The following is a 24,563-nucleotide window of genomic DNA, read 5'->3' as shown; positions in this document are numbered from 1 at the left end:
CTCAACCTTGCCTTCAGCTGTGACCCGTGGACTGCTGTAACTGCTGTTCTGACTGCCCCAAACCAATAAAACAAGCCCATAGTGCAGTTGTTTCCTTGTACCATTAGCTCTCTGTTCCTATCTTTCTCTCTCTCCCTCTATTTTTTTTTTTCCAAAAAGGAACCATTGACATTCAGTGTAAAAGAGAGAGAGAAGGGGTGGGTGGGGGTGGGTGGGCTGAGCAGAGAAACGGCAGGGGTGTAGGGTGTCTCGAGCCCAGTGTGAACAGCTGAGAGGTGTGATTTCACAGGCTGGCTCCCCCCTGTCAGGGTCCTGATTGGGCCGGACAGGAGGTGCAGGAGAGGCCCGGGCTTCTAAAGGACACCAACAGGTGGGAGGCCGCTTTGGAGGGGGGCATGCCCGGTGCCATAGAAAAGGCCGGTCTGCAAGGCCTGTTCTGGGCACAAGTCACCGGGCCAGATATGGAGGAGGATGGTTCACCACAGTGGAAAGGAGAGAGGAGAGGAGAAGCACAGGGTGAAGTAGAGGAATGGTTCTCAGCAGTGGAAGGGTAGTTTAAGGAGGTGGTCATGGAGAGTTTGCAGGTCATTGCATCAGTGATGAAGTGTGAGGTTGGTGTGTTAGTTTTGTCTGTATTTGACCCAGTCTACCGATCAACCTTCGGTACTGGACTATTTGGACTAAATGTAATATGGTTTTAATTTGTGAACATAGGTGATTCATGTTTTCAAATAGATAAGTTGTGCTTACAATTGTGATCCAGACTTTTCAGTAGCTTATGTAACTCTTATATTTACATTTTGTGTATTTCTATACTGATTTCTTGTGGTCTTGTGGTAAATTCCCTTGATTTACAGTTGTGTGTGAGAAAGATCAGGTGTCAAACCAGTTGTTAGTTTGCACATCTTTGTTTTATGATGGCCACAACACAGTTTGGCAGGACGTTAGGGAGCATGACACCTTGTTTTCAGTTGAGGGGAAGCTTAGGTGTTATTCAGGAAAGCGCACACCATTATGTCGGTTCCTTGAGGGGTCTCACTGATGAAGCATCACAATCTGCCTTTGATCTGCATGAGAATGAAGATCAAAGACAGATTGTTGTAAGGTTCAGTTGAAACACCATTAATTGGGTTTGTTTTTCAGCTGAGTTCATTAGAAGGAGGCCATTAAATACAATGTGGCTGTGTAGGAGAGATTGTAGCAAGTCTCTGTAGCTGACTGAAGCCTGATTTATACTCCATCGCATGGCACCGTCATACGATGGAGTATAAATGAATCATGAGCGGCCCGCATCCTAACCTCAACTAGTGCGTGCAAGGAAACTTCAATCTACTGACCAGCCACAAGAGGAGATCCATGGATCCAAACCAGACTGCATTCAGTAAAGGTAGGTACAATATTTTACAGCATCATTATTTAAACAAATCACAATTTAAAATTATAGGTTATGTGCTTTTTCCTCATACAATGGCTTACTCATAAAACGTATCCAAATTGGGTATTTATATCCTGTTGTTGGGTTAAATATGACTTGGCATGGCACATTGCAATGTTTTGGAAATGACATGGATCGCGACCTTTATCTACCATTACTCAGTGTGTGCCTCGCCCTTTAGAATTATTTGGACACATGGGAGACTGAAGTGACCATGAGAGACAGTTGTTCAGCCATCATTCTGGTATTATCTATCAAGCTGCGTGCTGAGAGCTACTGCTCTGGTAATTAGGGAAAATTAGGTAACAAGATCAAGATATGGATAAACAATCTTTGTAAGATGCCTACTAATGAAGTAAAACAATGCTATTGGTAGCATATGAGGCCGCTATTTGATAACAAAATTATCACACAACATCGTTTTGACCAAAAGAAACAACAAAAAAACAAGGCACACTATCAGGTTAAAACTTAACAACATTTTATATTGAGTTTATGAGACAGACCTTGAAGCCCACTGTAACATTTGTCTATAGCCCCATCCCAACCTCTCTCTCTGTCACAGTTAACCATTGTTAAGCCGGTTGTTCCCGCTACTCTGTGGCTATGAAAGGGTGCTTTGTGTCCCAGCAGCAGTGAATCCAGTTGTTGCTCCTTGTGAAGACATGCTTCCTTATATCCCCATATGAATACGCCAGTTATGGAATGTAAGGAAGTGTGTGGTTTCAAGGGGACTTAAGCACCACACTGCAAGGACTGTTTTCTTTCTATATGCAAATTCTTACATTTGAAGGGCAAGTATTGGGCTGAATAATGGAACTTCATCAAGAAATCTAAGCCTATTGTGTCAGTATGTATTCTGTGTATTCTGTGTATTGTGTGTGTGTGTGTGTGTGTGTGTGTGTGTGTGTGTGTGTGTGTGTGTGTGTGTGTGTGTGTGTGTGTGTGTGTGTGTGTGTGTGTGTGTGTGTGTGTGTGTGTGTGTGTGTGTGCGTGTGTATGCGTGTGTATGCGTGTGTGTGCATGTGTGCGTGTGTGCGTGTGTGCGTGTGTGTGTGTGTGTGTGTGTGTGTGTGTGTGTGTGTGTGTGTGTGTGTAAGTAAATGTGTGTGTGGCCCCTCTACTAGGACAACAGGTGAGAACCCTGCTCATCTCATGCTCTCCTTCACCCCAGGCACGTGGGCTAGTTACTCCCAGGGCCACTGATAGGGTCCCAGGGACCCCCTGGAAAATTCCTGCCCTGCCCCAACTGCTGACAGTCAAGGGGATTGACAGAGCACAGCTGTCACCCATTATAGCAGTGAGAGGGCTTTCAGAAAGGGGGGGCATGGAGAGGGAGAGAGGGAATCAGAGAGCGAGAGCAGGGATGTGGAGCTGTCATTTGGAGTAAATGTTACAGTAGCTGGGTTGAGTTGGGGAGGAAATTAGGAGAGATGACGATGCAATGTTGGTGTTCCAAGATCTGTGTTTTGTTTGGTAACATAATGACACTTGTCTCTTGTGTTTAATTACTAAGAACAGTCTGGTATCACCATTATGTCAGATGTTCAGCGTTTCGCTTTGCTGAATTTAGTTTTTTGTCCTCTTTCTTTTGTCAGGTAAGGCTGAACAAGATGTGATGTCATGACAGCGGCAGGATAACGGCGCCACCATCCAACATCTCTCCATCCTCTCTTTCTTCTCCCTCCCTTTCCTCTCTCACTCACTCTTACACTATTCCCTCTCTCTTTCTTCCATCTTTTCTTCTTCTGCCGCCCCTGCAACCTCAACTCTTCCTCTTCTGTCTGTCGCTCTCCCTCTTGCCGCTGAAGCAACACGTCTTGCTGTGGCTGGTCAAACGGAACCAAGTCAGGTGTTTCTGTGAGGTTTGGTCCCCTTCAACCAGCTACTGCGTCGTGAATTCAGTCAGCAGACATCAGCAGGAGTGAAAGACAGCGTGATGTCGTACTTTGATGCTGCATGTATCCACAATAATGGTTATTATAGTTTTGCATTTGTCATGAGAGTTATGTCTTATCTTTATTTCGTTTTGAGTTTTTGTTTTCAATTTCAGTTTAGTTTTGAATTGTTTTTAAAGTGGTATGCTACTAGTTTGTCTTAGTTTTAAAATAGTTTTAATAGTTTTTTATTGTAATATGCATTAGTCATGGGCAAGATTTAACAAGGTCAGAAAAATAGGAAAAATAGCCGATCTACAAGCTCATGACGCGTTGTGAGCTTGTAGATCTGTTATCTTTGAAGAATCTCTATAATTTATGTTAGTTTTTGCAAATACACATTTGTTAGCATTATATTTTTAGTTTAAAAGCATTTTCAATTCTAGTTTTTGTCATTTCGTTAGTTTTAGTTAACTATAACAACCCTGATGATAACAATGTCTTTGCTCTTTGAGGTATAGATTCTGTTTGATTTTGTGTAGCCTTTTCTTTCATTATTTGTCATATGGCATTGTGTGTTTTAAAAGCAAATAAAGTATTGAGGTAAACAGTGTTTATTTTGTGTTTCTCTGTTTCTTTGTTGATTAGCTACATAATGTGGTTTTCTCTTGTATATATACTGTAGATCAGGGTTTGACAAGCCCATTTTAAAGTGAGTACTGGAAGAACAAAGTAGAAGCAAAACAACCACAACTCAGTCCTTAAACAGTATATTTTCCCAGTGCACGGCTCAACAAAACTCATTGTAAAAGACAAAGAACTGCCAGCACTCCCAAGTCCTTCTAGTACTTTGAACTCATATTAAAAAAAGGCATGGGCAGTGTCTGCCCATGCCTTTTTTTAATATGAATTCAAAGTACCACAAGGACTTGGGAGTGCTGGCAATTCTTTGTCTTTTACTGGAAAAACAATCTCATCACACTGAACATTTGGCCAACATGCATCCATTTTGTTCCAATTAGACAAGTGTGTGTTGCTAGTCGGCTAGACAGCCACAGGTCTAAGCACAGATTTGTTTTCTTACATTCAGAAGATTCAATTCATATCATTTTCACAAATATATTTAACCACTTAAGCCGTATTTTGTATTTTGCAATGGTGTTGCTCGGTGAAAATAGCCAATCTACAATCATGATTTCTTATTATATTTATTATTTTTTGCCTAAAATGACATGCCCAAAATATGGATGGGTTAAAGTTGTTAAGACTTTCACAATGACAACAGTTTTGATAAAACCCTTATGCAATGCACTGATCACAAAAGAGAAGATGTATCGTCAATTCAGTCAGTATAACTCATTGCCTTATTTAGTCATATCTAAACATCATTGGTAGGCTGAAGGTCATATTGAGTCTCAGTCTGTCAACCACAAGTCCAGACAAGCATTCAGCACCAGGGATAGCGCCAGTAGCAAGTCATCCACAACAAAGGCCGTGAGGACTAACTGCTCTTAGGGCATAATAATTCAAATCATTTGAATTGTGAAAGGTTATATCATACATAAAATCGGAATAGAGTATGGTCAGTTTAATAATCACAATTTAGACTCAAAGAGATGGTAAGAAAATGAGTTTGTTCTCCATGTGATGAACAAAAAGACAATAAACAATAAATTAAAATTGGACAAGCCGAATAATAAGAATCAAGAAATTAATTAAGATGAAGAAAAGAAAATAAGGAAAGGAAAATACTTCAAATTATTAACCAATTCAATTACATGATAAAATCCCAATTCTGACAATGAAAAGGGGCAACTACTCTTTCCCACAAGGGGGCGCTGTGACATTTCCCTAGTACTAGTTTCTGTCAGCTCTCTCACGAGTGAGTGAGGGAAGTGAGTGAAGTCAGTGTTGCCAGGTCGGCTTATTATAAGCGACTTTGGGCTTGTTTTTCTATAAAGTTGCTTGTAGTTGTAAATATTAGTAGTTTACTAGTTTGCGGGTTTTTTGGGCTTGTTTCTAAAATCATAAAGTGTCAGTTGCTTATTTGGTCTTGCTGTTTTAAACCAGTGGTTCTCCAACATTTTCATGTAAAGGACCCCCAAATAAATTATGTATTTGTCCCCTAACCCACCATCTGAAAATGTTTAGTGCCAGGAAGCCCCGTGTTAAAATGTTTAAGAAATATTTCAAATCAAATTTGAAATATTACAGTTTACACTGACACTACCTGACATCATCATAGGGGCATTAGGGCCACAGCTAGACATTATAAAAGGCTCGATGTGCCTTAGTTGGACACAGTTCCAGCATCGACCCCAAGCAACATTAACGAACAGAGAGAGAAGCATCAAGATATTCCAGTCATAATCGATTCTATAGCCTGACACATATTCTCATAGGGGCTTTCGGATTTGGATAACGAGCCAGCCGATCGAGAGTTTCTACAGGGATTGTTTTCCTAGCCCTGGTTGCTTGTTTCTCTCACGACATCTGGCAACACTGGTGAGGCAGCAACATCGTAAACATGGCTGACAGTGGAGGCACAGGTGAGTTTATTACCAGAGAACAACAACCTAATGACGGGACGGTTTACATGTATTTGCGTTTGCTTAAGGACGTATGTAGAAGCAACACGTCCACTACCAACAGCTTGTGCTTCTGGGATACTTTACATTGCTAGTAGGGAGTACGGGCAGTACAGCTAATGTTAGCATCGCATGTAACGGTTAAACCACCAGTGTGAGCCTTCATGTTTTTGAATAGCATTGCATCATCCGTTCACCTATCCACAGTGGTGGTAAAAAGTACTCAAATGTTTTGTAGAAATACTCTGTTACAAGTGAAAGTCCGGAATTAAAAATTGACTTGAGTAAAAGTGCAAAAGTATTGGCATCAAAATGTACTTAAAGTACCAAAAGTAAAAGTACTGATTATGCAGAATGTCTCATTTCAAGTTTTCAATTGTGTAAAAATCTTTTGAAAATGGCAGATCTACAAGCTCACATTGCGACGCATTAGTGAGCTTGTAGATCTGCTATTTCCAAATGGCCGAAATTAATGTAGGGCTGTAGTGGGTAATGTATGTTTTGTAATAATCATCTACAAAAATAAAATTCTACAAAGTAATTAGTAACTAAAGTTTTCAAATAATTACTAGTGGAGTAAAAGTATAATATTTGGCTCTGAGATGTAGTGGACTAAAAGTACTGAAAATTGGAAATACTCCAGTATAGTAAAAGTACTTGAGTAGATGTACTTAGTTACTTTACACCACTGGGTTGTTGCCCTAATGAGCAACTGTGGGCATTAGGATTAGGAAGTCATGTTATTGCCGAAACAGCATTTGTGTCTCTTGGAGGCTGGATAACTGTCATTCACAGCTGCTTGGCCTGTGAAACACTCCCATACTATTTTAGCCACGGTAATAACTGATATGTGCAAGTAAAGTAACTGTTGTAATCACACAAAATGACAAATGGCACCTATTACCTTTCTGTGTTCCAGATGGACCTGAAAATAAAGACATTGTGAACATAAAGGTTTGTATGACTTCTTGGTGTATTGTTTGCACAAATAAAGACTACATTTTACCCTGATGTGTGTGATTTGTTTATGAGATGCAGAGAAGCGAATAAACATAACATAACAAACATAACAACATAAAACTGTCCTTTTCTTTTCCGGTTCCCCCCGACAGAGCGAAGGAAAGGATTTGACCAAAGAGGAGAAGCAACGGCTGAGGAAAGAGAAAAAACACCAAAAGAAAGGCAAAGAGAAAAAGGATGACAAGGCTCCGACGGAAAGTGAGAAAGAAAAGAAGCCTGTCGCTGCATCACCACCAGCTTCTCAGCCGGCCATACTGGCCCCATCACAGAAAGGTTGACCTCTTTTTATTCATTTTTCTAGCCATCATTTGAACTTTCACCCGTGGAGGTGAAAGTGGGCTCCGGGGACTCCCAGTGGTCCTTGAGGGGGTTCCAGGGGGTCCCAAGCTAAATTTATGATATAGCATCAAAATAAGTTTAATCACTATTTTGCCACGAAATGGGGATCTCTAGCACAACATTCTTTTCAGAGGGGGGTTTATGGCCAAATACATTTGGGGCTCCTTGACATGAAAATGTTTGAGAACAACGGATCTACATCATCTAACCCAGGGGTCTTCAACGTTTTCAGGCCAAGGACCCCCTAGCTGAGAGAGAGATGAAGCAGAGACCCCCGGCCTCTATAATGTATAAAATTGTGTTTCAGATCAACTTTTGCTGCTCTTTTTTCCCTCTACACCTACTGTATAACTCTTTGCCAAAAATAGCTGATCTACCAGCTCACAACGCCTCACAGTGAGCTTGTAGATCTGCTATTTTTGGCTTAAGTTCTCTTCAGAAAAGGGATGCTAGGGTTCAAGTGGTTAATGTAAAAAAAAAATCATATCACACAAAGATTTGGCGGACCCCCTGTAGTATCTCTTAGGACCCCCTAGGGGTCCCGGACCCCCTGTTGAAGACCCCTGATCTAACCATTCAACCTTTTGTGTGTTTTCCCTCCACTAGCTCCTTCAGCAGGGCCTGCACCTGCATCAGTGCACGTGTCAGCTTCAGAAGGTCCCGCCCCAGCTGACAAGCCTGCTAAGAGTAAAGGAGAGCTGAAGGCTGAGAGGAGGGCTCGGCAAGACGCCGAGAGGGCCTCCAAACAGAACAAGACGGGTCCACAGGCCCCCACAGGCAAATCCAAGGCACCGCCCAATGAGCAGACAGGTACTGTAATGTCCAGGAGGACAGTCCTTGAGACATCAGACAGTGTGGGACATTAGACAATCATTGACCTAGAGAGTCAATGGGATATTAGTCAGTGAGATATTAGACTGTTAGTGACACAGATAAGACTACTAGGGGTGTCAAACTCATTTTAGGTCATGGGCCTGATTGGGCTTCAGGCATGCTGTGCCTTTGTTGTCTCCGCCAGGCCCAAAGGTGTGGCCGAGACTATGTTTTCGCCCCTGTCCGTCTGTGTGTGTGTGTGTGTGTGTTCGTCTGTCCGTCTGTATACAGCTAATCTCCGGCACCGTTGGCCCGATCGGTGTGAAACTGTGCACACACTCCCAGGGCGTGCAGAGACCTCTGCCCCAGATTTTTCACATCGGCCTGTTATAGCGCCATCAGGAGGCCGATTGTTGTACAAATTCTGTCCAAACGTCACGCAAATCGGTACACATTATCTCTATAGTCATGTGATCAAGACGGATCTGTCCAATGTTTTATATTCCATCGTGGCCTGTTTTAAACAAAATGCCTCAAATCATCAATGCAGTGTCTGATTGCCGTGAAACATTGGTGGCCTACAATAAGCTACCTGCCTTGACGGAATCTTCTCTAATGTGTCTCAGTCTCTGCTATAATAACTCCAATAATTATTCATTTCTATGTTTTTTTAAGTTTTCATTAGATTTTTTCATATGAAAACCTTCATTCCCTTGGGGTTTGGATAAACAGGGTTCTACTTTAACTATTATTTATTTTCAGTGGTAAAGAGGCTGCCAGAGCATGTTCAAGTGGACAACCCGGATGTTTTAAAGAAGCTTGCCAAGAAGTTGGAAAGGCAACAGGTCAGCTGCTTTATTATTTGTGTGTTTGTGTTTTACCCCTTGAACAACTGCTTTACCTGGTTGAATGTGACTAATTAGTAAGTAGGTTTCATTTGCTGAAGGACGTTTCATCATTTAGTGCAGTCCCAGAGTTTAAAGGGAAACTTATTTTAAATCCCATTGTCGTGATGTGGGGAGATCAATAATAGACTATAGTGTGTGTGGTAAAAATGTCTTCTGTTTATTTCTCTGCAAAATGTTGAGTGTATGGAATGTATGCCCAATGACATGAAACGACCCGTTTCGCGATATCAACATTTCACATTTTCTTTGAATAATAGCCACCTCATTCCTCACTGCATGTCACTGTGCCAAACATTTCTTTCAGACACCAGGGCAAAGCGCTGCTAAAGAGGTATCGGGCATCATGTTGTGGCCCCTTAAACGTGTGCCTTATTGTTTGGTTTTGGTTACTGTTGTTGTATTTTCTCATGATCACTTCTCTGTCATTACCTGAAACATGAAGGCGGGTATTATCGAGGAGTTGACCATGTTTACATATGAGTTGTCTCCTGTTTGTATGCTCTGTGCTAAACGGACAGCACAGGGCTGTTTGCTGTGAAGGGTTTTGTTTGAATTCTACACTATTAATGTATGGGAAATATTTGCTGCGGTTGTTTTACTTGAAGATGCTTAAGGGTGTTATTGTGACTTGCAATTGGACACAAACGTAGGGGCCTCTTGGGAATACATATCCAGATGAACCTTATCAAAAGTCAAAATACTGCATTGGTTCTCCAATGACTTATCCTTTCCATGAAGTGACATCTACTGTCTGTCTGGGTTTTATAAATATTGAACCAAACTATTAACAAGAGCTTGTAACAAAATAATAACTACATTGGATCCGTTGGAACACAAATTCTTTCTTAATTTCCTGAAAAGTAACGGTTTTGGGCATATGATATGTTTCCACCTGAAAGTGAAGATTTGCTGAGCTCATACTCAACTACCGGTAATCTTTTTGGACTAGCGAAGCCCGTTGGTAATATTGGTGTATGATGTTACTCATTTCAGATCCCATTACGATCAGACTACGGCTACAAAGTCAGCCTATTCTCTCACCTCCACCAGTACAGTCGCAAAGCGCCTCTCACACAGCAACTCAGGTAACCTGCCTTCATTTATATTGCATACAATCTATAGCAGTGGTTCTCAAAACGTTTTAATTTCAAGGACAACCATAACTCTGAGAGTGTACAAATGAAATCATTTGTACACTCAGAGTTACAGACCTGTAAGTGGTAATTTGGAACCCCCTCAAGGAACCCTGAGGGTCCTTGGACCCCACTTTGATAACCACTGCTATAGTACATTAGATTTTCAATATTTGTTTGGAGACCTGCAATGTAAGGTTTCTGCAAAATAAAATGCCTTATATGTTTGCCTTTTAACCGGTGATTAGTAGTTAGTAGTAGTTTAAGTTCATTAGTTCAAGTAGTAAATCAAATATATGTGAAAATCAAACCCATATCTTTTAACCTCTGTCTCTGACTTGTCATGCATTGCTTTGGTCTGTGGCAGCATTCCCTCCACAGTGATTCATCCTGCCATTGTGAGGCTGGGTCTGCAGTATTCCCAGGGGATTGTAGCAGGGTCGAATGCTCGCTCTGTAGCCTTGCTGAACGCCTTCAAACAGGTAGTGTTATGCAAAAATAGCAGATCTACATGATTACAACGCGTTGCATCATGAGATTGGCTATTTTTGCCACACGACACCATTGTACAATGAAGTATAATTCAGGCTTTACATATCCATTCATTTTCATTGGTGGGTGTTTTATCCATGCTTTTGTTTCCTCTCTGTCTTCTATCCTCATTGAAGTGTCGGATGCAAAAGAATGGGTTCATTTGTTTACCAATATATAATATAGGAGGTTGATTTAGGTATTTTGGAAGTGACATGCGCCACTTTGGTAAATACAAATAAATATCCCAGTCTATTTTGCAAGCTTATAATTATGTCTGGTTGAAAAACATAAGAAGTAAAAGAAATTATGTGCCAACATAAAAAAGACATTATTCTTTATTATCCATCTCACAGGCTAGCAAACGTGGGGAAGTTACAAAAAGATTATGCATAATAGAATGCTACGCATGTCTCCAGTTATGATGTGTTGTCTCCAAAATGTATCAAGGGGTTAATGTATTGACTTGAACCGGCGTGCACTGCTTTTCAGTGCAGACTCTGACGTAAACGAGCTATAACTGCTTCTGTGTCTCTCCAGGTCATAAGGGACTACACTACTCCTCCTAATGAGGAGCTGTCTCGAGATCTTGTTAACAAGCTGAAACCCTACATCAGGTACAAACATGTGTTGAACATATAATTCAATACAGTGGTTCTCAAACCTTTTAATTTCAACAACCCCCTATAACTCTTGAGAGTGTACAAATGGAACGAAATGGACCTGTAAAATCTACACCAGAACAGACTAAATGTGTCCAGTCCGGCTGGCTACAGAGTACAATATGACGTCATTCAGAGGTTCGGGTGGGCCGGATCAGAACTTATTTTGTCTGTTCTGTGCCTCCCGAGATGCTGTGACTAGCCAAACTGTGATTGGTCAGACATTCCGCATCGTTTCCGCCTATCGCCCAGCCTCAAGTTCATTCTGTCAGCAGTGAAACGAGTGAAAAGCAGCGGTAGTTTGGAAGAGACACAGGCCAACTTCCAGGAGGTGAAAAACATCTCTGTAATCTCTCTAGTGACCAGTCATAGACACAACCTATTGCTAGAAAGGGCAAAACATCCATACCCCCGTCACAAATTACCCACAGTGCGTTGCGATATCCAGGTAATAATTTACCCATCTCTTCCAGCAGTGCTGCCTGGCTGTAGTGTACACTGCTTCAGTCAGAGCGGCCAACGAGCGGGTCTGGCTTCCAGAACGCAAGTGTTCCGTGGCCGTATGAAATACATTTTGTCTGTCAGACGTTGTTTTTTTGTTCGGGGGGCCCTCCCGAAACGAACCAACTTTGGTTGTTACGGTGTAGTATGCAGGTACCTTTTAGGGTCCATTTGGTTCCATTTGTACACTTTCATAGTTACAGGCCTTTAACAGTCTATTTGGAATAGAGTATCTTCTGATCTTTAATCTTAATTATTTTTTGATTTGATATTCCTGCAGTTTTTTGAATCAATGTCGCCCCCTGTCAGCCAGCATGGGTAATGCAATCAAGTACATCAAAAAAGAGATCTCCAATATTCCTAGTAATTGCAAAGAAGAAGAGGTAATCTGTTCTCAGTTGTAATGTTGCTAATCTGTCACATAATCTCACACCTCATAGACATCACATCACTAACACATTGAATCGCTAATGCATCATGTTATTAAGGCTTGACTTAATGCTCTTGACTTTTCAGTATGGGCTTCCATTGTGTTTCATCTCAACTTCTCTCACTCCGTTTTAGGCTAAGAGCAAACTGCAGACATGTATAGACTGCTACATTAATGAGAAGATAATTCTTGCAGCTAAAGCTATCTCCAAGTACGCCATCGAAAAGATCAGCAATGGAGACGTTATTCTAGTGTATGGATGGTAAGAAACATTTCTGAAAATATCCCTGTGTGTTTGGTTATTAAGCCTACATAACTTTACTGAGCAGCACTGTCTTCTCTTGTTACCTTTCCTATTGTGTGCATTTCTTAAAGAAGTGGTTCCCAAACATTTTAGCTTGAGACCCAGAAGAGATATTTGATGTCTCCCTGGGACCCAAACTAGTGAAAATAGTCGATCTACAAGCTCACAACGTGAAGATGCCAATATCGTTGACTGACTTGTTGTATATACTCAACATTACTGCTGAAGGCCTGGGCCCTAGCGTGACAGTCCAGGCACCTTAGACTGCAATGCCTATCACCCTCCCATCTCTCTCCCCATTTTCCTGTCAGCCTACTTTTCCTATCCCTCTAAATAAAAGGCATAAAAAGCCCCCCAGTATAAAAATCTACTTGAGATGGTGACCCAATATGCTAAATATCATTGTGCGCTTATTTGTTGGTCAAACTTCTATTTGATTTGATTTCAAAATTCTAGCTGAAAATACTCCCTGGAGAAATGATTGATGTACGAAGAAATTCAAACATGTAAGCCTTCTGAACAACATTGTTGTTTAGCCAACATTTACTCACTTAAACTTAGAGGAATTAATGAAGTTGGTCGGAGTGGCTTATTGTCGGTATCAGTCGAGCAACTAGGGTGTCTTATCAGATAGATAGGGGTCTATCCCCTTTACAAAGTGTTTAGACACTTCGGAGATGGATTACTGAGATGGAATGCCGTAACTACTGTACCATCAGGTCCCAGTACTTACCACACGTCTTAGTTACCCAAGCCGTGCTACTCACACGCCGAGTTGGTGGTGCTCAGGATCGAACCCAGAACCTTGTGATTCACATTAACTCAGGTTTTACAGTGTACAGCAGTGGTGGAAAAAGTACTCAAATGTTTTACTTAGGTAGTAGTATCCATACTGCAATGTAGAAGTACTCTGTTAAAGGTAAAGGTCCGGAATTTCAAATGTACAAAAGTAAAAGTACTAAAATGTTTGAAAATAGCAGATCTACAAGCTCACAACGGGTCGCAGATGCGACGCGATGTGAGCTTGTAGATCGTCTATTTTCAAATAGCCGAGGTATAAAATAAGGCTAAAGTGATTAATGTATGTTTTATAATGTAATAATTTATATCTACAAAGTAACTAGTAACTAAAGTTTTCAAATAATTGTAGTGGAGTAAAAGTACAATATTTGCCTCTGAGATATAGTGGAGTAGAAGTTAAAGTATAGGCAATTGGAAATACTCTAGTATAGTAAAAGTGCCTCCAAATTGTACTTAAGTACAGTACTTGAGTAATTGTACTTAGTTACTTTACCCCACTGGTGTACAGTGTTTACAGTGTACACACCTGGCTTCACTAACGCACACTATTTTTCCTTAAATTCCGCTTTCCTCCCTAACCCCTATTCTCCCTCACTCTCTCCTAACATAACCATCATTTCCTCTCCTCAGCTCGTCACTGGTAAACCACATCTTGTGCGAGGCCTTTGACAAGAGCAGGAAGTTCCGTGTGATCGTGGTGGACAGCAGACCCCGGCTGGAGGGCAGAGAGGCCCTGAGGCGCCTGGTCCAGAGGGGCATCAGCTGCACCTACGTCCTCATTTCAGCCGTCTCCTATATCCTACCAGAGGTAGGATGTCTGGACATTATCTCTAATTCAGCGGTTCCCAAACCTTGTCAGCGCTACAGGGTGTTGTGTTATATTGTGTATATAGGCAAAATTGGCTTTGTTTGCATTCTTAATTTATGTTCTAAAAGAGTGACTTTGAGAGCTGCTTCACCCTGCAATTTTGAAAAATAAATTTCTAATCAACGGAGGAAATATCAGGGTCCCCACACATTTTTAGCAATGAATTTCCAAAACTTTTCCAAAACTTTTCCAGAATATTTAGCCCAATTTCCAGGCCTATATAACAATCATTCAGCGCAATAATGTGTCTCTTACTCCTATGTACAATGCCCAAAGATAGGCAGTGTAGCAAAATAATAAATAAAAAACAATAAAAAGTGTTTGGGGGTGGGGCACAGCCGCGAAACCTCGCTCAAATAGAGCCTGCGAGCGAAAATAGGAGGGGTGGACGACGTCGTTGCACGGTTCGTTGTCGCTTGCGGTAGGTCAGGACGGTCTCATTCAAAAACATGTATTTTAATGAGATTTCATCGCCCGCTCGCGTCGCGTCACGTCGCATCGCTGGCAGTGCGGATGGGGTGTTACACAGCCTGTTCGGCGAAAAACTACTTATGTTACATATTTCGTGTAATGTTATACATGTTTATGAAAAGGTTTTGTATTAAAAAAAATCAATAGCCAAATATTTTTCCAGGACCCTTGATAAATTCCAGGACCTTTGATGAAGTTTGATCAATTCCAAACCTTTTCCAGTACTGGATTATTACTTTTTTAATTTCAAAATATTTCCAGGAATTTCATGACCGTGGGGACCCTGAAATATTTAAATATCTATCCAACAGATTCTTTTCCCTTTTCTGGAAATGTTTTGAATTTATTTTTGAAGAATTCTGAAAATGTTTGTTAGGGAAATGTAGTAAAAGTTAAAGCGGGATATTTACTCACAACAACCCTTAAAAATGCTCTAATGTATGCACTGCAAAACCCTCAGTGTTTGTTAAATTCTGAGTGTGTACAAATAGAACCATTTGTACACACATAACTAAATGAACACTGGGGATTTTTCTGTGTATATAATGTATATCTTATGTCTTGACAGTTGAAATATGATATTAATACAAACAGAGTTTTGTAACTTTATTGGACTTAACTGGACATTAACACATTGCCTGCCTAAGACGTATATATACGTCATTTAGAAATCAGCTGTTGCCTGCCAATGACGTATATATACGTCTTTGGAAAAAAGGGAAAAAAAAAATTTTTTTTTCAAAAAAAAAATTTTTTTTTTTTTTTTGCATTTTTTTATAATTTCAACCCTTGTCGAATTATGAACAGAATAGGAGCTAAAAATGTTCGAAGATTTGCTGCTCCATTCACTTCAATGTTAAAATTCAAACGGACAAACAATTCACTTTGTTTTTTGGTTTAAAACTACTGCTTTTGAGCTATATTGAAACATCAACCAAACATGTCAACGAGGTCAAAATGACCTCGTTGACATTTGTGAAACCACACCTGAATCTCATCTGTGATTAGAAACCATCTGGGGATCAATCATACTGGAGGAAAAAAATCTGTGGCTACGCGAACAGGTACCAAAAACATGGCAAAACCCTGGCAGGCAACAGCTAAAAATCTGAAAAAACTCTGGCAGGCAATGTGTTAACATAGTCTTACTTAATAAGGATTAGTGCCAGCTTTGACTTTGTCATTTTTGGTTCTGGAGATTTCAATACATTATCACATTCCAGGGCTGTGATAAATGATTATTCATAGTGTACCTGTGCTTTTGTTTTTGTATTGAGTGATAATGTGTTACCTTGACACTTCACAGGTGTCAAAGGTGTTCCTTGGTGCCCATGCCTTGCTGGCCAACGGCTACGTGATGTCTCGAGTGGGGACATCACAGATAGCTCTGGTGGCCAGGGCCTTTAATGTGCCTGTGCTGGTTTGTTGCGAGACCTATAAGTTCTGCGAGAGGGTACAGACAGATTCCTTCGTGTCCAATGAACTAGGTATGGAAATTACACTCTTGATGACACTTCCCTTGACCAATTATTATTCTATGTAGTGAAACCACAGGCATGTAGTTAAATGTTTTAATGGTTTGGTTCCTTGAAGTGCATTGATTTCAATGCATTGTGATGATTATATTGCACCATTAGACTTACATTATTGACCAGGTTATGCGGACCAACAATTTGTACTATTTTATGCTCTGTCGCGTATTGAAAGTAGCAGACCTACAAGCTCACAACGCGTCACATCTGCGACATGTTGTGAGCTTGTATTTCAGCTATTTTCAACACGCGATATGAATTGGGCTTTGTCATGCCATGTCTTATCAGATGACCCCGATGACCTCATTGTAACCCGGAAGGGGAAAACCGAGTTGCAGCACTGGCAGGAAGTGCCCAACCTGGGCCTGCTCAACCTGGTCTATGACGTGACACCACCCGATTTCGTGGATCTGGTCATCACAGACCTGGGAATGATCCCCTGCACTTCTGTCCCTGTGGTACTGAGGGTCAAAAACGTGGACCAGTGAATCCTCTCCGTTCCACCTACACTGTAACTTCCATAGTGGTTATTTAACTCTGAGAGAGTACAAATGTACCCTTATTTGGTTACATTTGTTCACTCTCAGTTAAATTAACAGGGTGCATTTTACAGTGCAGCCGGTCCGAACCATGAGGCAGTCTCTCCGCACCTTGACGGAGTAGTCTGTGTGTGTGCGTAAATATGTGCACATGACACAAACTATCATGCTTTTGGCATGCAATAAATATCTATCTGAAATGGCATATGGTTTTTAAACAGAGTCAATGTGTATTTTGTGTTGGGATTGCAGTTGAAAATGGTTTTAAGTTAACATGCATTTTTCTGAAAATAAAAAGTAAAAATGTAGTTGGAAAGAAATTCTGTCTCTAATGGAAAAGGCTAAATAATCTAATAAATAGGCCTGTACTGATAACATTTTCATTTGGCAGGATTACAATATGCCTGACAATGCACTCTAAAGTCCAGCTAACTTCATTCCCTAAATACTTTTAGGACTCCAACATACATTGAGTCAGTGACAAAAGTACTGGTTTGTGGTAGACAAATGTATTTATTTCAGAAAGTTTTAATGGAAGTGACTCACTTAATTTTTATTGCCATTATGTTGCTTATGAATGACCACATATATGGAGACAAATCATTGTACCTGTCGGTTCATTGTTGGGGCAAAAACCAGCTCATCATCCTATACAGTTACCAAGTGATATGACCAGAACTGACCAATATGATAAGAGTAGTAGTCATGATTAAATACGTCATTATGCAACTCTTATCAAATGTTATTGCTGATGTGCAGAAATAATTTATAAAATTACAGCATAGGCACAAAAACTCATGTGAACCTCACTGGCTCAGTGATTCATAATATAATCTATTTTCATCCTCAGTCAAGGACATGTGCAACATACAATTTTAGGCTACATTATGCTATTGATCCAATCTACTACAATTCACACGAAATATGCAATCTCATGCTTCAAATACAAATTTCCAGTGTTCATGTAAACCCTATTTACAGTGTTTGGCAGTTAACTTAGATAAACCTAAGTCCCATAGAACTCCTTAAACTAAACTTGTCAGTTTCACTCATGTCAGCCAAGCGTAGTCCAACAAATGATGTACTGTACTGCAGAATTGCAGTCATCGAGTAATGGTAAAAAATTGTTCAAACTTGTATTAAAGAAATGTCAGTTTAAAAACATGTCCATAATATAGTAATATACTGTAGAATTGTATTACTTTAGTATTGGTTAATAATATAACAGTAAAACTTGGATGTAAAACTATAAAGAAAAGCTTGTTCAAGTATAATATATAAAAGAAATATTGTCAGTTTTTAACATTTTCCATAAATAAAACGGCTGTCTGTCTTAAGTAGTAAAACCTTTTCAAATGGCTTGAGGCAGACCAACTCGGACCTTTTTCCCATGTGAATTAATCAACTTAAATTCAGTAGATCAGTATGTGATCAAACCTAAAGCCAGGGGACAGTCGGGTCTAATTTATACTTTGTCATAAGACTGTCACCAGCTGAAGCTGTTATTGTCTTGACACAGCCGTACAAATGTATAAATTAATGCTTTAACCACTTAAACCCTATACTTTGTTGACTGGATTCCCAAAGGCTCTATACTAGGCTCCCTCCTGTTTTCGCTCTACACTAAAAAAAATCTTTGCAGAAAATAGCTGATCTACAAGCTCAATGCATTGCATTCTAGCTTGTAGAAACAATATTTTCTGCGAATGTTCCTTGCAGAATAGAGATGCTAGGGTTCAAGTGGTCAGGTTGATTTGACCTTGCGTCTCTGGGTGACCCAGAGTATGGTGGCAACCAGGACCGTCGACCCTCCAAGAGGTGCAAACACCAAGAGAGTTGGGAACTGCCCCTGTTAAACAAACACAAAAGCAAAAACAAAGCTCAAGGGTCTTTGAGATAAAAAACAACAACTGGTTATTATGTAGGACCACTTGCAGACATGCCTGTAGCTTATGGGACTGACCTCACGAAGACACTTGTATCCATGGTGTCTGCCAGTACATTTGCACTCTGAGAAGCCAGGGCCATAGGGAGCACATAGAGAGTTCTCTGGACAGTCTAGAGCTGTGGGTCATCAACATTCCAGACATGAACGAATATGTATTCCCAATAATTTAGCTTAATAGTTAATTTGTCCTATGCTTAATGAGGTAGTGACTGGTCCACAACATTGAACACTGGCTGGCAGGTGGATCCTGCAGCATACAAGGACTTACCCAGCTGTCCAGTTTGGTTGCACAAGTTCAGCGGATCTTGACAAAGACGATTTCCCTCCTTGACTTCCACCTTTTCCCAAGATGTATTGCCCCCTGGACAAACTTGGTTTGAAGGCAAAATCCTCCAAGTAAAAACAAACGAGACAAAAACATTTCCATTGGTAAAAAATCATGGTCAAATTTACACAGTTATTTTTTTGCTGGAAAACATGTACTGTAGCCACATAACCCCATCGACATAAAACTTATACATACAGTACATATAAAATGATACTTACAATTGTTTTAAATCAATAAATCCTTGAAACACCTTGTCACTGAGATTGTCAATGGGGTTGTGTGAGAGGTCACTGTAAGGAAAAGTGAACAAAGTATAACCGTATTTGCCATCAGTTTGATAGGCCACACAACATTGGGGAACGTTAAAATAAAAACATACAGTACATACATAATAACAGCGGTAGATGCCTCTTGAAGATCGCTCACATTACTTAAAGAGCAGTTGGACAGATCCAGCCTGAACAAGAATAATAATGAGAAGGATATGAGAAAGGTTTATGAACTGTTAACAGTAATAATACCTGAACAATGAAACCATGTAAAGTTGTAGAATAAGCTATATGAATGCAGTATCCGCACTGCTGATTTGACATAGGGCTGGATGATATGGACAAAGTCCAATATGTTTGGGACAATATTGTGGGGATGACAATTTGTGCTTTCACAAAATATTTACACCGAGTTTATCATAGTTATAGTTTATCAGTTATGTCTACATGTATAATAAGTGGGTAAAGGCAAATAATAATAAAGCTATAACAGTTAAGTTCGAAAAAGTACATCACTTTACTGTAATGCAGCCTTTAGACCTGAGGACGATTCTAAAAACGCCATCTAAATCTTGACCTAAGTTTTCTGAAAAACTTAAAATATTTATTAAAGAAAAAATGTCTGTTGCTATATACTGTACATAGCAACAACTACCCCAAAAGGGGTTCCCCGGTTGAAAGGTATCGTACAGGGTTCCAGGTCTAAATGGGTGAAAACCAGGAAAGGACAATACTTTTGCCCTGGCCTATCACAATATTACGATATACAAAATCCCAGACAATATAGTGTCTCATATCACAATATTGATTTGCCCAGCCCTAGTTTGACACAGTAAAATCCTCATTGGTCATTTATTCATTTGTAGCTCAAGAGTGTTGAAACTATCTCACCTGTAACGTTACACAGTAATTACACAGTATTAGCCTATACACGTTCATGTAAGCAACTATATATCCACTGAGTGTACAAATGTAACCAAATGGACGCTTACATTTGTGTTACAGTGTGTACAGTTAAATTAACACTGAGGATTGTATCTACTAAAGCAGTGGTTTTCATCGTTTTCAGGCCGCGACCCCCCAAAATAATAATATTCAAACTGGGAAGTCGGGACCCCCACCCTGACAAGCACTTGGAATTGTAGGAGGTGATGCATTACTTTTTGTTTGACTCAGTTCCACAGATAAATATTGTGAAAATAGCAGATCTACAAGCTTGCGAGGCCATCGGCTATTTTCATAGTATGTATTATTATTATTTGACAATTTGGCCAATGTTTGACCAGTTTTTATAGTATAGTTTATTGATTGATTTTAATGCAGTAATGGTCTGTTTTTTTTATAAGTATTAAAAAGGTCTGAAAGGTAATCTGGGGACCCCCCCAAAATCATGTGGGGACCCCCCTGGGGATCCCGACTCACAGGTTGAGAACCACTGTACTAAAGACCAAGTTTGTCAGAGACTATAGTGGTGCATTATTATTAAACCCCCTACCCGATGACGTATTGCGGATCGCTTGTGTTGTTGTCATTCTGCAGACAGCAGCGGCCGTCGATGCGACCTGCAGATGAGCTGCAGAACTGTCCCACCAGAGAGGTGTCGTTCAGGACGGTCTCACTGCACAGTTTACATACCTGCAGTGTGGTGGAAGAAGTACTCAAATGTTTTAGTCAAGTAAAAATATCAATACCGCAATGTAGAACTACTCTGTTACAAGTAAAAGTCCTGAAAATGTACTTGAGTAAAAGTACAAAAGTATTGGTATCAATAATATGTACTTAAAGTAGCAAAAGTAGAGAGTACCAAAAAAAAAATCGTTTGAAAATAGCAGATCTACAAGCTCACAATGCTTTGCATCGTGGACATACTCCCGTGAAGTAAAAATACCTCAGTTGTACTTAAGTACATGTACCTAGTTACTTTACATCACTGCATACCTGCAGCAGCAGCAACAACAACATCATCTGCTTTACCAAAACACGCTATTGTATAGTCATTACACCCCCCCCACAAAAAAACACTTATTATTATAAACTATTATTGGTTAATAATGCACTTACCTGCAGCTCTGTCAACTGACAACTCGTATATAAGCATGAAATAATGATTAATATAACCACTGATGATTTCAGCTGGAAGCCCCCAGCTCTCATTTTCAGTCCAATGAAGTAAAGTCATATGACCATATGGTAGTCTGGTCATGTGACCATGGTAGCCTGGTCATGTGACAAGAATGACGACCTTTCCACAGCCTTCCGCATCGCGTGCACATTTTATCATTAGCTTACACTTCGTCTGTAAAAAAATAGAATAAACTAGCAAAAAAGACAGCTTATAATGCAGGCCTTTATTTATATCCTCTGATACTGATATAGAGATGACATGAATGAAGGGATGAAGACAAAGCCAAAGCCTTCATGCCATCATATTGCGTTACATGTTGTGCATACATACATCGCCGTAGGGATTGTCATTATAATTAGCCAATGGTGTAAAGTAACTAAGTACATTTTTACTTAACTGGAGTATCCAATTATCAGTACTTTTACTTATACTCCACTACATCTCAGAGGCAAATATTGTACTTTTACTCCACTACAATTATTTGAAAACTTACTTTGCAGATATACATTATTATATCATAAAACATACATTAACCACTTTAGCCCATAGGCTATTTGAAAATAGCCGATCTACAAGCTCAAAAGACACATCATGTGTCGTGAGCTTATAGATCTGCTATTTTCAAACATTTTGACTTTTGGTACTTTAGTATATTTTGATGCCAATACTTTTGTACTTTTCCTCAAGTAACATTTTGAACACAGGCCTTTTACTTGTAACTGAGTATTTCTATATTGTGGTATTGCTACTTTTACGTAAGTAAATATTAAGTCATATATCTGAGTACTTCTTCCACCACTGTAATTAGCCTAAGTCAAGCTATCGCCCTTGTGATTTGCAACAGCATGGATACATTAAATATTATATTTAATAGTATTAAATATAATAATAGAGCTTATTGAAGCCTTGCACGAAAATAAATAAATAAAAATAGCTAAATGTTACTGGCCAATTTGACCTCATGATTAAGTTAACCATGTGCCACGTTTTGAGTTTCACTGCTTGGTTAATATTAAGCAAGTTATGAAATTATTATTAAGTCGTCTAGAAGTGTTTATACTGACTTTTTGATCTATAAATGTTGACTGCTGCGCTTTCGTTCTCTGACACTCTGGACAAAACCTTTAACATGTGAACGTTAGCAGGGGGTTTCCGAGCCGCACAGGATTTCTAAGGAACACAAATAAACGCCAGATGGAATATTTTAGTCAGCTATTATCTTAGGTGGAAGTTGCCATACCATCCATATATGTTTCAAAACGTGTGAAGAAAAGAGGCGTTAGTCAAATTGTGTAAACGCACTAACCGGACGCCCCTCCCTGGATAAACATAATGGTTTGATCCCAGGGATTGTTGCAATCAGTGTTGCCATGTCGGCTTATTATAAGCAAATTTGGGCTTGTTTTTCTGTAAAGTTGTTTGAAAATATCGGCGGTTGCGGTTTTTTGGACTTGTTTCTAAGTGTACTTATTTTGGGCTTGTTTCTAAAGTGTACTTATTTTGGGCTTGTTTCTAAAGTGTACTTATTGTGGGCTTGCTGTGTAATGTTGTTTAAACCAGTGGTTCTTCCAAACATTTTCATGCCAAGGACCCCCATGTACCAGTATTTATTTGTCTGCAGACCCCGGTTTATATGATGTTTTTGCATAGTATTGTATATTTGTCTGTCATTAAATGTTTCAATGAATTGAATACGCTGGACCCCAATGGAAACAAGCCATAGTGCTTTCTTGGGTTGGCTTTTTTGGCCAACTGTTAATAAAGTATTCAATCAATCAATCATCTGAAAATATGTTATGCCCCCCATACAAGATTTGTGCTGTTAAAATGTTTACATTTTCTTCAAGATCTTTTTTGAAAATAGCAGATCAACAAGCTCACAACGCGTCGCATCGCTACGCGTTGTGAGCTTGTAGATCTGCTATTTTCAAATAAGGGCTCGCTTCTTTTGGGCTTGTTTTCATAGACCAGGTTGCTTATTACTCTCACAACATCTGGCAACACTGCAATGCCTCTTGATGGGGCAGCAGATACATATTGAATACATTATTGCTTTGGCTGCAACCTTGTTGTAACCGCCTTTCGTCGGTTTAATATTACATTTTCTGTTTGTTGGTGTGTTGTTCTATAGCCATATGCATTCGATCAAGAAGTCATAGGAGACAAGGAAGCACATAAATAAACCCACTCCACGTTGGATTGTTTGTGTGACACATTGGGGCTTTTTAGCATCGGCTGCCACGGTGCGACGCGGGGGTTTTGTTGCACAAACAAACTGCACCTTTTCATCCGAACAGAAAGTTCATCTGATCGGATGGAATGAACGACATGCGTCGAAGGAGGATTTAGCGTTATGTCTGTATCAATTTAGCCCCGGATCATTCACAGCTTGGACGGAATAAATCCATTTTTGCATCAGCAATGAAGGTAGAATTACTTAACATTGCAACATGGCTGCTACGGGCTGCTAGAAAAGTTTAGCCCTGACGTGGGGAAAAGTTTGATAGGAATGTTACTTGGTATTAGGAGACTTTAATAGTTCTAATAGAAGTCGGCGTTATTCTTCTGCTCGAACCTGGTATCTATATTTCCTGATCTGGACTTTTACAATCGCCACATTGTGGGTGAATACAGTGGGACTGTACAGCCACCACCACTGCAGTGAACTTTTGTGAGAATCAACTGTGTGTACTCAAAGCAACAATATTGACAAAAAGGACTTGTCTTCCAAGCAGTCTAAAGACCTACACAATGCATTTTTCCATACCTGAAACAGAGGTTCGTTCGGGGGAAAATGGATCAACATTTGTGGTGAGTGGCAGAGGTGTAAAGTAACGAAGTACATTTACTCTGTACTGTACTTGAGTAAGATTGAGGGTTTTTTTTTCAACTTTTACTTAGACATTTTCAGCACTTCTACTCCATTACATCTCAGAGGCAAATATTGTACCTTTACTTCACTACAATTATTTGAAGTTAATTATTACTTTGTAGATTTTGATTACCAAAACATACATTGACCACTTGAGCCCTATATACATTTCGACCATTTGAAAATAGCCGATTGAGCTTGTAGATCTGCTATTTTCAAAAGAGTTTTATACATTTGAAAGCTTGTGAAATGGGATATATTCTGCATAA

General features: G+C 39.8%; 3 protein-coding genes and 1 long non-coding RNA gene across 5 annotated transcripts in view; 3 read left to right on the top strand and 1 right to left on the bottom strand.

Annotated features, from left to right (window-relative positions):
- Positions 1 to 504: 504 nt before the first annotated feature.
- LOC311063198 lies at positions 505 to 3,925 on the top strand. The gene is made up of 2 exons (XR_014602554.1): positions 505 to 1,387; positions 3,034 to 3,925. It is a non-coding gene; the product is annotated as an uncharacterized lncRNA (long non-coding RNA).
- Positions 3,926 to 5,821: 1,896 nt separating this feature from the next.
- Positions 5,822 to 16,957, top strand: eif2b4 (eukaryotic translation initiation factor 2B, subunit 4 delta). Its single transcript, XM_084082985.1, has 13 exons — positions 5,822 to 5,861; positions 6,820 to 6,854; positions 7,013 to 7,193; positions 7,866 to 8,069; positions 8,835 to 8,917; positions 9,974 to 10,065; positions 10,481 to 10,595; positions 11,185 to 11,261; positions 12,088 to 12,190; positions 12,372 to 12,499; positions 13,973 to 14,150; positions 15,988 to 16,168; positions 16,502 to 16,957. Exons 1-13 carry the CDS (start codon positions 5,840 to 5,842, stop codon positions 16,699 to 16,701), a joined length of 1,599 nt encoding a protein of 532 aa, XP_083939111.1. The 5' UTR covers positions 5,822 to 5,839; the 3' UTR covers positions 16,702 to 16,957.
- A 299-nt stretch (positions 16,958 to 17,256) lies between these two features.
- On the bottom strand, positions 17,257 to 21,765 carry atraid (all-trans retinoic acid-induced differentiation factor). Its single transcript, XM_084083314.1, has 7 exons — positions 21,359 to 21,765; positions 20,793 to 20,932; positions 19,417 to 19,485; positions 19,247 to 19,318; positions 18,969 to 19,090; positions 18,716 to 18,816; positions 17,257 to 18,601 (listed from the first exon to the last, which is right to left on the bottom strand). Exons 1-7 carry the CDS (start codon positions 21,449 to 21,451, stop codon positions 18,497 to 18,499), a joined length of 702 nt encoding a protein of 233 aa, XP_083939440.1. The 5' UTR covers positions 21,452 to 21,765; the 3' UTR covers positions 17,257 to 18,496.
- Positions 21,766 to 23,439: 1,674 nt separating this feature from the next.
- snx17 (sorting nexin 17) overlaps positions 23,440 to 24,563 on the top strand; it is a 36,599-nt gene continuing 35,475 nt past the window's right edge. For both annotated transcript variants that reach the window (XM_084083313.1, XM_084083312.1), the window contains exon 1: positions 23,440 to 24,233. In XM_084083313.1, coding sequence (XP_083939439.1) covers positions 24,174 to 24,233 — 60 coding nt within the window. In that variant the 5' untranslated portion in view covers positions 23,440 to 24,173. The remainder of the gene's footprint in view (positions 24,234 to 24,563) is intronic.

This window comes from Gymnoscopelus microlampas, assembly GCF_963454915.1.
Source record: "Gymnoscopelus microlampas genome assembly, chromosome: 16".
Lineage (NCBI taxonomy): Eukaryota > Metazoa > Chordata > Actinopteri > Myctophiformes > Myctophidae > Gymnoscopelus > Gymnoscopelus microlampas.
Note: the sequence above shows the minus strand (reverse complement) of the source record. Positions and strands in the feature narration are given on the sequence as shown.

What these genes read in the sequence shown, in the direction of transcription:
- eif2b4 (XM_084082985.1), top strand. Translation starts at nt 5,840, where the DNA reads ATGGCTGACAGTGGAGGCACAG. An exon ending in GGCTGACAGTGGAGGCACAG is followed by an intron (nt 5,862 to 6,819) that starts GTGAGTTTATTA and finishes TCTGTGTTCCAG; the next exon opens with ATGGACCTGAAAATAAAGAC. An exon ending in CCTCTCACACAGCAACTCAG is followed by an intron (nt 10,066 to 10,480) that starts GTAACCTGCCTT and finishes GGTCTGTGGCAG; the next exon opens with CATTCCCTCCACAGTGATTC.
- atraid (XM_084083314.1), bottom strand. Translation starts at nt 21,451, where the DNA reads ATGAGAGCTGGGGGCTTCCAGCTGAAATCATCAGTGGTTATATTAATC. An exon ending in GTCAGTTGACAGAGCTGCAG is followed by an intron (nt 20,933 to 21,358) that starts GTAAGTGCATTA and finishes ACCACACTGCAG; the next exon opens with GTATGTAAACTGTGCAGTGA. An exon ending in TTTATTGATTTAAAACAATT is followed by an intron (nt 19,091 to 19,246) that starts GTAAGTATCATT and finishes TTTTACTTGGAG; the next exon opens with GATTTTGCCTTCAAACCAAG.